At 30.8% G+C, this 16,011-nt stretch overlaps 1 protein-coding gene and 1 long non-coding RNA gene across 2 annotated transcripts; both read right to left on the reverse strand.

Annotated features, from left to right (window-relative positions):
- Nucleotides 1-276: 276 nt before the first annotated feature.
- On the reverse strand, nt 277-7,344 carry LOC110712962 (putative transcription factor bHLH041). Its single transcript, XM_021891420.1, has 8 exons — nt 6,614-7,344; nt 6,398-6,514; nt 6,183-6,288; nt 6,024-6,038; nt 5,810-5,872; nt 4,883-5,605; nt 3,983-4,390; nt 277-762 (listed from the first exon to the last, which is right to left on the reverse strand). The coding sequence occupies exons 1-8, from the start codon at nt 6,724-6,726 to the stop codon at nt 694-696; spliced, it is 1,614 nt and encodes a 537-aa protein (XP_021747112.1). The 5' UTR covers nt 6,727-7,344; the 3' UTR covers nt 277-693.
- Nucleotides 7,345-10,764: 3,420 nt separating this feature from the next.
- On the reverse strand, nt 10,765-13,669 carry LOC110712948. Its single transcript, XR_002509736.1, has 3 exons — nt 13,314-13,669; nt 12,009-12,406; nt 10,765-11,057 (listed from the first exon to the last, which is right to left on the reverse strand). It is a non-coding gene; the product is annotated as an uncharacterized LOC110712948 (long non-coding RNA).
- Nucleotides 13,670-16,011: the final 2,342 nt, after the last annotated feature.

Consider the following 16,011-nt stretch of genomic DNA (forward strand, 5'->3'; position numbering starts at 1 on the left):
TCATCCTAAAGATAATTATATAATCTCATTAAATGGTTTAATATGAGATCAAAATATACTCACAAAAAGATAATTATATCATCTTTTAATTGCATTGTGTGGGAATGCACAATATTTATATTTAGTAGCGGATAAAGATATAGAGAGAGTTAAAAAGAAAGACCCAAGATAACAAAGAGAGAGACAGCTAGAATACTTGGTCAAAAGAAGTAGTGTTTCAATTAATTTACAACCTCTTAAAAAGAATGCGGTGTGATTTAAAAAGAAAGAATAATTAATTTGGATGCTAATTAATTTGAATGTTAAGCTATGATTTTGAGTACATTAATACAGAGTTTTAAAGACCTCACTTTCTAAAAAATTACTCCTAATTGTTATACAAGAAATCCCCCCTACTTGCAAAATTCTTGCATAATTGCATTACAACAAATTTATGGTCATGAGTTTAGGAGGTCTAACAATTTCACAATTTATTTGTGTCTTTGTAAGGACACATGTTGCTCATGCTCTTAATTCACATATCGAATCAAAATCACTATCCTAAATACTCTCAATCGCATGAAATAATAATTTGTCGTCATAATCACTTACTTACGTGGAATTAATACTAACACCACCCCAAAAAATGTTGTTGAATGAATGGGTGTAATAGCTAGCAATCAAAATGACAAAATAGTGTTATTGTCAATGACGTCAAGATGCCAAATCAGCAAGAAGTCTTCCAATTGCTTCAATGAAAGCAGATTCATCCCATTCTTCTCCCTACATACAAGTAATTTAGCATGAAGGGTCAATTTTTGATGATTATATAGTTCGTCATTTTTCTTAATTATTTAGTTTATAATAAAGTACTAACAAATCACATGCATAAATTATTAAATTCTAGGCCAGTCAGAAGTATATATTATAGGGTCATTTTTGGCGTGAAGACTGATCAGTCATTTAGTCATTTATAGTACAAAAAGCAAATGGTGAAAAAACAATTATTTGTTAATGAGACATGTTAACAATTTGTGTACTACATAACATAAACAACAAAAACTAATTGAAAAGAATTTCATCATTGAACGTTTGAACATTTATTGTATGAAGTGTTGAGTAATGATCAATTGAATGTCGTAAGAACTTTCAATTAAACTTCAATAATAATTCAATGCTCATTGTTTGAAGGTTTAGAGTATCTTTACTTTAGTGCAACATAGATACTACGAAACATACTTCAAATCTTAATGTTGCTCTCAATAAAATTTTGTTTTACTCCGTAATAGAATTCAATCTAAAATGAATTTAATATTCTCCTGATAAATATATAAGAGAAACCACTTTTATTTGATGAGATTCTTTTTGATTCATTTGATAAGTGATTCAAGATATCAACTTTTAATACAATTATAATAAGTTTTAAGGATACAAATTTATTGATGTTCAAATAATGCATTGAGAAAAGCAAAACAAGACAAATGGTAACATATCATACAAAAAAATAGTATCAATCTACTAATAAAATCGTAGGAACACAACTTTTTTTGAAGGAAAATTGTAGGAACACAAGTTACACAACTGATACTATTGTTTACACTCAATTTTCTTAGGTTTAAGGTAAGGTTAGTGACCACGATGGACTAACTTCACATTGATCCCCTTAATATGCTTCATGACTTAAACTTGATCAGTTTGTCAAACATTAACTGCTAGTCTAGAGAGATTGTTATACACATACGGATGCACAATATACCCATGAGTATTTTATTCTCATTTTGATGATTGTTTTTCAATTAATCATCAAATAAAGAATAAAACCTAAACTTGAGTTAGTTCGGTATAGTCTTTGGTGCACCAGGGTGTGTATAACAAATTCCAACTAGTCTAGGTCAAGATTGTTGGGTAAATACTTCCTCCGTTAATGATTAATTGCAATAAAGGAATATTTTATATCTCACGAATAATACCCCTTTGTTGCAATTAACCATTATTCTCATTTGTATAAAAATATTTAAGCTTTGCCATTATAGTATAAATTATACTTCGTAAATTAATATTACTTCTAATCCCTCTCTAAAGGTATGTTGATTGTTACATTACCCTAATCCCAGATTATTAATGTAGGATATGGCATAAAACAAGAAGTTTTCCACACGTACTTCCCGATTAGGGCAATTTCAATGGTGCATTTTTGTTGTTGTATGGAAGTTGTTTGACCATTGGACTGTGTAGCTACATAGAAGTATGGGAAAATGATTTAGGCACACCATAAGTTGATATTGACACATCCTTTGTGAGAGCACAATTTTTTTATGCTGTTCTCACATGGAGGTGTGCCAATATCAATTCAGGGTGTGTCAAAATCAAGTCCCAGAACTACGTAGCCAAAACAAACGAAATTAATTGAATATATCTATTAAAAAGAATGAAGTATATAATCATTTGGCTTACTTTTGATTGATATATATGAAGTTATTTATAAGTTACTTACATTGCATCTCACCATTAGAAATAGATTGTAGCTAACAAATGGAGTACCAAAAATGCCGGTTTGACAAATCTGTTATGAGAGATTGTTATATACTCTCGGATGTACCGTAAACCTAACTAATCTAAGCTCAGTTTCGCTCTTTATTTGATGAATAAATGAAAAATAATCATCAAAATGAGAACAAAATACCTATGAGTATACGGTACACCCAGGTGTATATAACAAATTCTAGATTTTTATAACCATTACGTCCATTAGAGATGCTCTTAATTTAAACAATATAATATTGTGAGAAATTCATTTTCCTTAAATTATATCTATACTAATAACAACTTTTACATAATATATGACTACTTGATTCTGAATTTAAGACGATTAAAATTTAACATTCTTAATTTTAACTCAAAACTCCAAACTCAGTCCTTATAATATTCCTTCAAACTCAGTCCACGAAATTGGACCTCCCCCGCCCCCTCAGAAGACCAGGTCAAAATAAACCTGATTTGTTCAACACTTCAACTATATATTTTAATTATCCCTCAATTAAGATAATAATAACATAACTTATGCAAAACAAAGTACTTTCCATCAACTAACACTTTAACTTGCTACAAGTTATTGTCACCATCAAACTATCTAATACGTAGTAAATTAAAAGCAGCTATTCTATACTTCTAGAATTATTCAAACTACAAATAATTAACAGTTTGCTACTTTGTTGTATTGTATCACCACCAACTTGGTGCATCAATACATTTTCTAAAATCATTTAATCAATTATATACATAGAACTCATTTATCTATTAGTTTCCGGTTTCCCGAGTAATATAATATTACTCTCTTCGTCTTTAAATAATTAATCCATTACAAATTAAACTTTCTTTTCCTTCTTTTTGTTGGTTTGTTGCTTTGCTATCTGATCTTTGATTTAAAAAAAAAAAAAAAAACTCTTTCGTTGGTCTTAGGGCCTGTTCTCATACGTTTATTTTCAGTTCAGTTCAGCTCCTAATTTCCTTCTCTTATAAAATATTCAGTTCAATTCAGCTGAGTTCAGTCTATGAGAACAGACCCTTAGTCTCTACTCGATCACTAACCCCTGTTAATTGTATCGTTCAAACTCTCGTATTATTAATCAAAATGCATTGTCATTCTCTAATCAAAATGCATTGTCATGCTCTCTCTCTCTCTCTCTCTTTTTCTTTTTTTAAAGTAGCATATCTATAAATTAAATTAGATAATAATATCAACTATGGATTACCTTAATTAAGTAAATTATATAATTAATTTAATAAGAGAGTTCATATTGCTTACCAAACTTATATATATTCTAGACTTCTAGATTCATTATTCAAACTACAATTTAATAATGCAATTTTAATAATATAATGCCAACTTGAATGCATTGTATAATACATCTAATACTAAATCTATCAAATATGACATGCAATGATAATTATAATTAATTGCATGCATGCAAATAAAAACAAAACTTTTATACGTTATTAGTACCTCAATTCTCAGCCTAAATGTGACCCAATTTGTAGGAAATTGATTATTAGTTGATGTAGTTTCTTGATGAGTTTGAGCTTCCATTGACACCATTGTTGCTTCTTTGACTTGCTTAAGAAACTCTAACACTCTAATAACCAAATCCGGTACCGAAGTTTCCATCCTCAATATTACTTGCAAGTCCACCATTCTTCCTCTTGATGATGTTGATTCTGAAACCGGCGTAACCCTAATGGCTAGTCTTTCGTTGCTTGAGACGTCTACACTTGTTGTATTTGTTGATTTAGGCTCGTTCCTCATTTTGAGTTGTGCCTCCATGAGTTGGTTCCTTTTGTTAACCTCCGAGAGTTGAGCTTTCAAAGAGCTCAAGTACTCTTTTGTAGTTCTTAATACTGATGCTTTGTCTTTCTGTAAATAATTCATGTAACATTATATTAATTATATATACTTGTACTATAATATATTAATATTGGAATTCTTAATATACATTGAACTCTTTGTTATTAATTTTTCAAACAAGCTTATCTTAATTTAATAAGGTTGAATTGCTTTCTACCAATGTTGATTTTTTTGTTGTTGTTTAAAGAGTTACAAGGGCATGGTGATGAGATCCTAGAGAACGGTTAACTTAGATAGGCGTTGTATATAATCCTAGAGATCGCCGCCTATCTAAGTTAACTGCTTAGTATCTAGTGTTTCTTATTCTAGTTTTTGTAGTAGTGAGAATCGATCTCAGGAAAACTCTAACGTAAGGAAATGCACTAATAGAAAATTTAGAAATACAAAACTATAATAATTAAGATTCACATATTAAAGCTTTAATGTATATATGTTTTTATTTTGTAAATGGTAGTCATTTTAAGGACGACTAACACAAGAAATTAAAGATTGTGTTCTTACCTTGGTGCCGGGAGGGAGCAAGGATCTTAAAGCTTGGAAACTCTCATTGATTTTTTCTCTTCTTTTCCTCTCAGAAATCATGTGGTGCAATTGATTGCTAGTAGGGCGACCGGGCCCTTGTAAAGAAAGCTCTTGAATCCTCCTATAATTTATCCCTCTATAGAAGGCAATAGCGCGTTTTAGCAAGGTTTGCCTCCTCAAATCAAGCCTCTTTTGAGTAGAACTCGATCCTGAACACGAGCTATGATAACTCGTAAATGCACTTGCCCTTTGCCTTGCTTGATAACCATATGGACAACTTTTCTCACCACCAGTTGATGATGAAGAAGGAGATGACAAGATTGCTAAGTACGCCTTTGTTAAGGCAGCGTCAGTGGTTTCAGCTGTAGGGAAAGGAATGTTTTGTAACAAAGGATGATTAATTTGAGGCGCATTAACAGAAGATGTAGCAGTATTTGTTACTGTCGTCGTTGTAATAGGAATCGATTGCGTGTTTATTGTCCTATGTTGATCAACTATGCTAGGATGAGTTTCCCTAATAACAGCTGCAGGTTGCTCTGGTTGAAGGTGGAAGGTTGAAGAACTCGCGAAGTTGTAAAAGAGTGAGGTGTACTCAGGACTATCCATTGATTGAGAAGAAGAGGATGAAGGCTTGTTTTGTTGATCTGTTGGCCTTGAAAACTCCATTGTCGAAAATAATCTTTGTATCTTCATCTCCAAATTCTATTATCAAATAACATATAAACGTACATTAATTAAGTACCATCATACTATACACTTAACATCACATGTAATAATGTAAAAGTGTGATGTAACGTTTAATGGACATATATAAAATTGTATATGTACAACGAGTGTATGGTATACAACAGGCTAATTTAAACAACTTTAAAACGTGAAAGTAAATTAATTTTGACGCGTACTTACTTGTTGATTATTGGACATGCCGAGTTCAATCTCACCTCTCTCACAACCAAAGAACACCGCAGTCTGCATCAAATCATCAAATAATTCTCATGAAACAATTAAGTAAAAAAATATAAACTAGAAAATTAATAATTAGGAGAAAAGATTAACATAATTAAGCTCAAAGAAATAATGCTGTGATTATCTTATGTAATCCCTTCAACGACGAACGAACCTTTATATTTGCTTCCTATAAATTAAAACAAGTGAAAATGGAAAAAAATTAGTTACTGAAAATTCAATTCAGAATTAAGAATTTACTCTAGTACTTTAATTTGCATGATGAATTAGACTCTATAAACACTTAATTAAGGTAAGAAAAATTCTTAATTACCTTGTAGAAACGACGCTGTAATTCGATTGATGCGAGGCGTTGAAGATCTATTTCCTGCAGCTTTAAACTGGGATTTTTATCTCTGAATGCAAGTCCTGGAACAAAGCTGTTATATACATACACGATCAGCCAAAAAAAAAAAAATTATTTATTCAGAACCATGTAATATAATTATTTAATTCGTATAAGGTAAACTATAGAGTAAGTAATCGTACTCATTCCCAACAGGAAAAACAGACTGCTTGTACTCGTTAAAGAGTCGTCCAGAAATCGATACACCAGTAAAAGAACTCGCCTCTTCTTTGAAGTGGCCGTCTTCACAGTACAAAATTCTGTTATCCAATCACCCAAACAACAAAATCAAATGATATAGGGAAAAAACGAAAACGAAAACATAGATGTATAAGAGATGGAATTATATATGAACGTACTTGAGATGAGGTGAATAGGTCCAAAGGCAAATGTATGAGGCACAAAAGGATTGCATCAGACTACAGAGGTAGCTAACTCGGTCTCCATTATCGAGTTGGAAGACCGAGTCCATTCCAATGAAGGAAGTTGCATAATGTATTATGGAAAAAACTTCAGCAGAGTAGTTGTTAATTATCAACTAATTATTCAGTAAGACTAGTACAATTAATACTAGTGAATAAAGAGGAAGGTTGTTTGTTTGTTGGTAATGTAATGATCAATGAAAATTCTGTGGAAAGGTATTATAGTTTGAAAAGTATTAAAGTAGTCGCGAATCATCTATATTCACAAATTTCGAGTCTAAATAAATAAAGACATGAAAAAGTATACAATGGTTTTGAAAATGGAAATATGTGAGATCACTATTTGGGTTTAAAATGACTTGCCAACAAATAATTGTGTATATTTGTGTTTATAATAAGTACATGCAAAAAAAATTGAAAAATTATATAGTAGTGTTAGTATAATGTGAAAAGAAAATTTTGAATATTCTTGATAGTGAAGAAAATAATTGTTTTTTTTTTGAGATTTAAAGGAACAAAAGGTTATTAGAGAAATATAGAGGAGAAAGATATATAAGGAGTACAGCCACCCAAAAAAAAAAAATGAAGAAAAAAAGTAGTAGAAAAGTCAAAGTGGTCAAAGTATGCGGTAAGAGAGGAATTTTGAAATGGGTCAAGGTAGGAAGGCATATTGGCTAAATTTTTCTCTAATAATTTTACTTTATTTAATTTGTGTTTAGAAAATTCTTTTGTTCATTATTATTAATTAAAGCAATCCTGTCTAGATTCCTACCTTATCTATTGTATAAATGTGAACAAGACATTTCTAAAATATGTAGATTTATAATGATGATTACACATAGTAGTATTTATATATGTGTGAGTAATCAACTAATCATAGTTACTAGTTCCTAAAAAAAAATAAAAAAATAAAAAATAATCATAGTTAGTATTAGAACATTAAGGGAGTAGGTTAGCTTTTTATGAACTTCTATTTTCGACTATGGAATACTTCAAGCCTTTTTTCATATGGTTTAGGACCTTTTCAACGTTGGTGCACAACCTTTCTAATTATATATCCATCCACTCTTTGTCTTTCTTATTCTCTCTTTTAATATAGTATAATTATATCATACGTTATTGAGGTTGTATTTTTTTTTACCGATGGTAATTGTTGAAAATAAGAAATATATTTTTCGTATTCGGCCAGATAAAGTTGTTTGTTTTCAATCCAACAAAGTTGTTTGTTAGTTTTTTCTCCTTGTAAAGTTAGTTGTTTATTAGTTCTTAGTTTTTTTCTCCTCGGTCTTTAATTAGTGGTATGCATTTATGTTCGACTGGACAAATGTATGCTTAGTGCATTAGTTGCATGCTCGATTGAACAAAATATAGGGATATGTTCTCTTCTACTTATTTTAGAAGCTTATTTTTGTCATAAATAAGCCTTAGTAAATTAGACCAAAAATATAAAAAAATTATATTGTATATTTCATTTACTTGTTGAGTGTTTTTTTTTCCTAGGCCATATGGGTGGGTGATGATGAGCTTTAATCCCTGAAGGTCGGAAAACTCTAACCGATTGAGCTAGCTATATATTTTTTATATATTTAATTGCGTATGTAATTTATAAATAAAGATTATATATCTAGAAAGTACACAATGTGACAGATTTACAAAACTCATTTGACTAAATTTTCTAATATATTATGGAGTACGTATTATAAAAATAAGGGTCAAGGTTTAATTTATAAAAACATCACATTAAATTTGATTGGATAAAGCCTTTGTTTTTTTTTTTTCCGAGAACTATTGGATAAAACCTTATTAAAATCAAACCAGAATACCTTATTTTTCATGTAAAGAGAACAACAGTGTTAGGCATTATCTAGAAGAAGACATGCATGAGAACTAAAATATTAATTTAGTATAACAAAATCTCTTCCAAATAAACCTAACCTCTCTATTCTAGAAGACATGCATGAGAACTAAAATCTTAATTATATTAGTATAACAAAATCTTTTCCAAAAAAACCCTAACCTCTCTAATCTCTTAAACCCTAGCCTCCATTGTTAATTTTTGAGGGGCTTCCATCGGATCTTGCATGACGGTGGAAAGCCCCAATAATCTAAGTTTTTTCTACTTTTTTGCTTGTTTTTAGCTTATAATAATCCTCTGCTAGAGAGGAATTTGTCTCCCTTGAAAGAAAGAGTTTTTCTCTTTCGAAAGACAATTTTTTTTTATCTCTTTCGAAAGACAAGGTGTTCTTTGCGCTTGGAACAGTATCAGGTTATGCAGGGATATGGTTGATATTGATTACTTTGGTTCAGGATACAAATTAATTACAAGAATTTTCTTCCTCGAAAAATTACGAATCGACAACGATGGATCCACTCAAAAAGTTGTATATATGAGACGACGAATCGAGAATGTGCCGAATTGTTATATCTATGTATTTGGGTTCTTAGTCCTTTCCAAATTAATTCTTGTTTGACTTTAACTTGTTAAATCTATTTTCTTTGTTGTTAATCTTCAATTCAATTATAGATGTCGGATTACTTTAATCAATGAATATTAGTGTCCTTTAGGACTTCTTTCAAAAAAAAAAAGAACATGCATGAGACTATATATATACTAATTTTGTGCCCGTGCAATGCCCAGGTTGTTTATTGAATTTAAAGATAAAATTTTTAATCTATATGTCAAATTTTAAAATGTACCATTGATACAAAATTAGTTTATTGATGTGTTTTTGTGACGATTTGCTATCTAGTATCATGTGATGACTAATACTAATATTGGTGGAAATGTTCGATTTAATACATTAAAAAAAATAAACAAATAATAAATTAAATAAGATAAATGTTCAAAGCCCGTTGGGTTGATCCGAACCCAAAACTTTGGGCAAAGTTTGAATATTTCTTGACTCGTAACCTAAAGTGACTCAATCCGAGATGACTCGTGACTCAACCCTAATTGACAGGTGTATGTAGTAATAAAATTCTATTAGTTGTGAAGTATATTATTTTAACTGATTAGTATATATTATAAATATATGTTTTACACTTTAAACTAATTCCTTTGCTCCAAAGAAAAATATTATGACATAAAAAATTAAATTTATATGATAATTTTTAAGAATTATAATGTAATAATTTTTTTTGAATTAAATTATAATTCAATTTGTATCTCTAAAATATTGGTCTTTTATCAAAAATAAAATTCTAAACTTAAAATTTTATCCTGAAATTCTATTTTTTTTTTATCTTATGAAGTCTATTCAAATCGCTCCAACGTGGCGCGACACTTGGCGAAAAGTTGGAACGCCAAGTGTCGCAAAGTCGTGACCTGGCTAAAAGTTTAGCTTTATAGATATATACTAGCTTTGTGTCCGTGCGATGCTGAGTTGTTTATTGAATTTTAAAGTAAAACTTTTTATTTAAAATATACTATATGTTACTTGAATCTTCTACTCAAGGATTAATTAATCACTTGACAAATCATTTGTCCGTTTATGGATATTTTATGGCTTAATAATCACTTGGCAATCATACTTGTCGTTTATGGGTGTTTTAGGGATTAATAATCACTTTACAATCTAAAAAAATTAGAAGTAATAATGTACAACCATAAAGAACGGTTGGCTAAAGCTGTGATCTTTTTTCATTTTCACTAGTAGAAAAATTGCTATTTGTAACTGGCGAAATTAATTTTTTGTAACTGGCATTGTTGGTTGCGAATGCCACCGTTACAATTAGTGAAAATTATTCGTAACCGGCCTATGTTAGTTACAAATAATGTACTATTCGTAACTGGCTTAACCGAACGCCAGTTACAAAAAGTCAATTTTCCAAGTTAGAAAGCATACTATTTGTAACTAACGTTAAGTTACGCCGGTTACAATTAAGATATTATTAGTAACTGACAAATCTTAACGTCGGTTACGAATAACATTTTATTTTATTTTTAAAAATACTGGCAGTAGTAGCAGATGGCCCTACTGCCATTACCCACACTACATTTTTTTAATGTGAAGCACCATAAATTATTAACCCAACTTTTATATAGTAATAAATACAATAAGTATTAATCTATGGGTTAAAACCTGTTATAATTCAACCAACAAAACACGTATTCCAAATAATTACTAGTGTAATACAATTATTTCTTCCTGGTCAATTGTACAATGATTAGATTGATATTAATTGAACAAGGTAGTATAATTAACTGCACCAATTAAAGCAGCAGCGACAACAGCAACAGAGGCAGTAGCGCGCGACAATAGCAACAGAGGCAGCAGCGACAACAACAACTTAATTAGCAATGAGAGCAGAAATTACAGATTGAGTACAAGCTTCCTGTAAAATAGTGATGTTTTGACCTTGGGAAACTTCTATAAAAAACCTGTCACAATATGCAATTGTCATAATACAATTTACTTTGCAGAAGCTGTGCTACAAGATCATATCACTTGACTTGTGCTATATTTAGATATAGCAATGTTCAAATAGAAATTAATCCAAATAATACTCTCAAATATCCCAAAGAACTTTATAAAGAGCTTGTAAATTACATTAAAAATAATTTTTTTTCATTTACTTATTTTATAAGGAAAAAATATTATATCCTCTACTGGTCATGCAAGATACAATAGCGTTCTCCTACCAAGGGAAAAAGGGAATAGGAAATGCAAACAACCAATCTATTTAACCACTTAATATAAAAAAAAAAAAAAAAAAAAAAAAAAAAAACAAAACAAAACAATCACATCATTTTTGCATACTCTTTTAATGGTAAATCAACTTCCAACTTATTATGGGACCAGAGCATTAGCTAAAATTAGATCACGATGCAGTATAACCAACTAATCCCATCTACAGCACACTAAACTAGTGAACCACAACCTCATATATATATATATATATATATATATATATATATATATATATATATATTATCCCTTAATGGGGGCAGAGAGGCAGAGAGATAAAGGCTTGAATAGATGAGTTATAGATCTTTACTCAATTCACATCCGATTTCACACAAACTCCCATCCATTTAATTATTTTGCTAACCATATTTTGGTGGAATGTGCAAATAAACTGGTTTACATGCAATAGAGTGGTGCAATAGTAGACTAATCTGACTAAATTTTGAAGAACTATAAATTACCATAGGTCCATATTTGTTTCATGGACAGGAACATGCCACTCAATAAATGACGGGGTAATAATAATTTCACAAACTCTCAAATATAAAGGTAATTAATGAGAAATACAACGTAAACATGCAAAAACACAAAAATTAGCACAAGGAAGCATTGAAAGATGATATAGAAGAGGTAAATGAAAGTACCTTGACAGGATTGTCCCGAGTGGTAGCTTAGTGGGTTAAAAGTTCTCGAAGTCTCTTAACAACCATAACCTTATTCTCTAATATATCTAGAAATGGCAAAAGCTCCTCTGTTGTCAAAGGAAAGCTTGGGGTCATCCAGAGAACAGGTCTCAAACCCTTCTTGTATTCACTCTCGTGCTTAGAGTCACTGGTTGGCCCTTTCTTCTTTTTCTTCTTCATGTTCTTATCTTATCCTTTCTTTTGATCACTTGCATCATCCTTTAGAGAATCAATATGTTTTAGACTGCCCCCTTAAGGATTAAGCTTTGAGAATTTCTTTAATGTCTTTGCATCATCAGCATCATCATTGGCACTTTTGGAGTTCTTCTATAACATAATTTACTTCGTAAAGATAGCGCCTATTTGGAATAAAATTAATCATTAATATTATGAATTGATTAAGTAAATTATTGTTTAAAAATAATAAACCAATATTCCAAAACACATTACCCCATACATACAATCACAACCTCAAAATCACTCTTCCACACATGCAGCCTCACATACACTCTTAACACCTGCATACAGTTTCATATGCACCTTATACTACCTTTAAGACTCTGACATTCAACACTACCTCACATATAAACAAAAAAAATCAACTTCATTATATACAACAATAGCAAGAAAGTCACCAAAAAGCAATATGAAATTGGCAAATGAAAGTGTAATGATCATAATCTTGCTGAACATATAAAATGCTAGTAGTGGACTTTCACATGATTAGTATAATGCATACTATACAACTTTATTAATTCATAAAATTGTTCAAATCTAACACCCCATGCTAATTAACGGACTCTAAATTTGGCTCATATACTGCAGAAATACTACTCTATAAGTCTGCAATTAATTACCTAGAAAAGAAAAATTAACATCAAATAATCATTCAAAAAAACTTGGGAAAAACTCAATGACATTATTGAAGATAAATTTAAATGAAAAACAAAAAAAAATTGGATCTATATATATGTCACCAATCAATAGGAAATCACATAGAATAAGAAGTAAACATATATGAATTATTCAAACACAAGATTAATAGCTTCAAATCCTAGCCCGACAAAATGAAATTTCAGTCGGAGCCTTCACAACTAACCAAATTTAACACCAGATTACACAAAATTTAATTAAACAATTTGTAAAATTTTAGTCTATAACGGAGAATAATAAAATTATTAGCAAATTAAATCCATAAACTAAATTAACTTAAAAAATTACAAATTTTTAAAAAACGTCGAAATCAAGACAGGGGAGAAAAAAAACCTCAACAGCAAGGTACGCAAGGACGATAACTTGATATGACGGAACTCCGACGTAGTGCTCAGTGTACTTCATAGCCTTCAAAATCTTAGAAATAAAGACCCATTGGAAATATCAAAACCTAGGGTTTACCAACCTCTTCCTCCCAATTTAAGAGATCTAATTTCCTCTAGATTCACCTTGTACTACAACATTTAATTTTGAATCAGAGTAATTAAACAAACTTATAAGAGGATTGAGAAAAGAGAAGGTTTTGAATGATGGTGAAAGAGAGAAGAATTGGGGTAACCTATAATCTTCATAACAGAGAGATGTAAAACTGAGGGCGTGATATATATATATTCTAGTTTTGTACCCAGGCGATACCTGGGTTGTTTATTGAATTTTAAGATAAATTTATAGTTCGAGTTAACTCATGACCAGACCTAACATGTCTATATAGTAATAAAATTTTATTAGATTGTGAAGTATATATGTTATTTTAACCGATTAGTACATATTATAAATGAATGATTTACGCACCCGTGCGATGCACGACTTGTTTGAATTTTTTAAATAATATTTTTACATATATATCTGTAGACACCTAAAAATGTTTCTCCAAAACCAAACCCGATGATGAACAACCTTTCACCGCCACTATTGGTCGGGTTCAGTATTTAATCCCGAGAGTGCTTAAAAAATCGTATTTAATTAAATTCAATTTTTGAATAATCCATGGATTAGTCTTAACGTTTGGTCAAAACATAGTTTTAATTTCAGCCCAAACTTATTATTTAATTTTATCCCAAACCTTTTTTTATTTTACTGTTTTATTATTTATTTTGGCCCAAGCTTTTTATTTATTTTATTTCAGAAAATGGCCCGAAATTATCAATCGGCACTTAAAATGCTGAACGAAATTAGGGTTAAAAATGAATTTAGACGGAAAAGCGGACTGAAAATTCCCGCGTCACGACAACAGTCCACCGTGTCACGGGAAACTTTCCCGTCTGACGGTGGGGTTCCCCGTGACACGAGAAACCTGTCGTGACACGGGAATTTCTGTGTCCTTTCCGCGTAAACCCTTAACGCGTTTTCTCCCCCGTTCACTAAATATTTCCCAGGTCACACAAAATGTGCACCGTGTCACAGGAATGTTTCCCGTCTGACGGTATTTCCCGTGTCACGGTACACTTTGTCGTGTCGCGGGAAACTTTTTTTAGAGTTTTTATCATTTTAGGGTTCCGTGTGCTCCCTCAGCACATTTTCTCCATAAATACCCCCTCATTTCTGATGTACGGGGCATCAACTAATTCTCTATTTTTCTCTCTTCTATGCTCTAGCCTAAACACTAGCCTACCCTTCTTCTTTCAAAATTCCTTCTTCAAGCACTCCCAGGAGTCCATACTTTACTCGTGGTTCTGTCCTTAAGCCAAGGCGTGAAAGGTAGAACTGTTTGAGGGTTTGGCCCCATATCAATTCTATTTAATTTAATTTAATTATTAATTCCTTGAAGTTACTAACTCCTTTATTATTTTGTAGTTGCAAACAAACAAAATCAAAGTAAGAATTATGTTCCTTTTAATTTATTTCTATTATTTTTCTAACGATTTTGTATTGTTAGAATTATTATTAAATTGCTTCCGATATTAATGTTTATTCTATTATTTTTATGATCACCATGTTGCATGTTTAAAGGGAAATATGTAATTGAAAATCACGCTTAATAAGATAATTTGGACAACCGGTTTAGGTTCCTATTTAATCTTGTTGTTAATTAAAGTGATCACTAATTTTTTAGAATTATATGTTGCATTAATATTAAACCAATTTAGCTTAATAATAGATTGGAGCAAATTGAATATTTTGTTTGTATGCCTTTGAGATCGCAAAAATGTTTTTCACTATAAGAATCGAGTAGAGGCCAATACGGGCGAATGTGACTCCATGACTCACTTCGTACCATCATCCCCGGTCCTCCTTTCGTGGTTCCGAACCATATGGAGTTAGTAATCTCATGGATTATGAATGGGGTGTAACCTTCACGGGTCAATCGTTGTTGCCTTCGTTGTCCCTTATCGTGGTTGTCTTTTTATGATCCGTGAACGGTTTACAAGTTCCTTAAAAACTTGTTGGCGACTCCCTACTTTCCTTGTCCCTAATCGTATATGTCAATTCCCACTTCCTATGAGTGCCAAGCATATTTATCACATGCTTTAACGTAGGCGCACTTCGAACGACGCCTACAATATCTATGTGCTAAAAATTGTTAAATATTTAGATAAAATTCCTGACATTAAAAGATAATATTTTATATTTAATTAATTTAAACTGGATAATCTCATTTGCTAATTTTGCTTACGTGTCAGTTAAATTATTTAATTCTAAAAGAAATTAATAATCTCGTATTTAATTGGCTACCACTAAAATTTATTATTTTACGTGGCGCGCTGAAAAAATTAAGTCCTACGTGGCTTTCTAAAAACTCGGGAAAAACTTCCATTCGTTCCAAAAAATATTATGATACAAAAAATAAATTTATATGATAATTTTTGGGAATTATAATCTAATAATTTTTTTGAATAAAATTATAGTTGAATTTGTACGTCTAAAATATTGGTATTCTATCGAAAATAAAACTCTAAACCAACAATTTTATCCTAAAATTCTATCTTATGAGGTCTATTTAAATCTATCCAACGTGGGACGACACTTGGCG

The sequence above is a fragment of the Chenopodium quinoa genome, unplaced genomic scaffold (genome assembly GCF_001683475.1).
Source record: "Chenopodium quinoa cultivar QQ74 unplaced genomic scaffold, ASM168347v1, whole genome shotgun sequence".
In the NCBI taxonomy this organism is placed as follows: domain Eukaryota; kingdom Viridiplantae; phylum Streptophyta; class Magnoliopsida; order Caryophyllales; family Amaranthaceae; genus Chenopodium; species Chenopodium quinoa.

Bases quoted from the DNA above. Each gene is read 5' to 3' on its own strand.
- LOC110712962 (XM_021891420.1), bottom strand. From the start codon at position 6,726: ATGGACTCGGTCTTCCAACTCGATAATGGAGACCGAGTTAGCTACCTC. The intron at 6,515-6,613 runs GTACGTTCATAT...ATTGGATAACAG, and splicing joins ACCTATTCACCTCATCTCAA to AATTTTGTACTGTGAAGACG. The intron at 763-3,982 runs GTACTAATAACG...ACTTGTATGTAG, and splicing joins CATTTAGGCTGAGAATTGAG to GGAGAAGAATGGGATGAATC.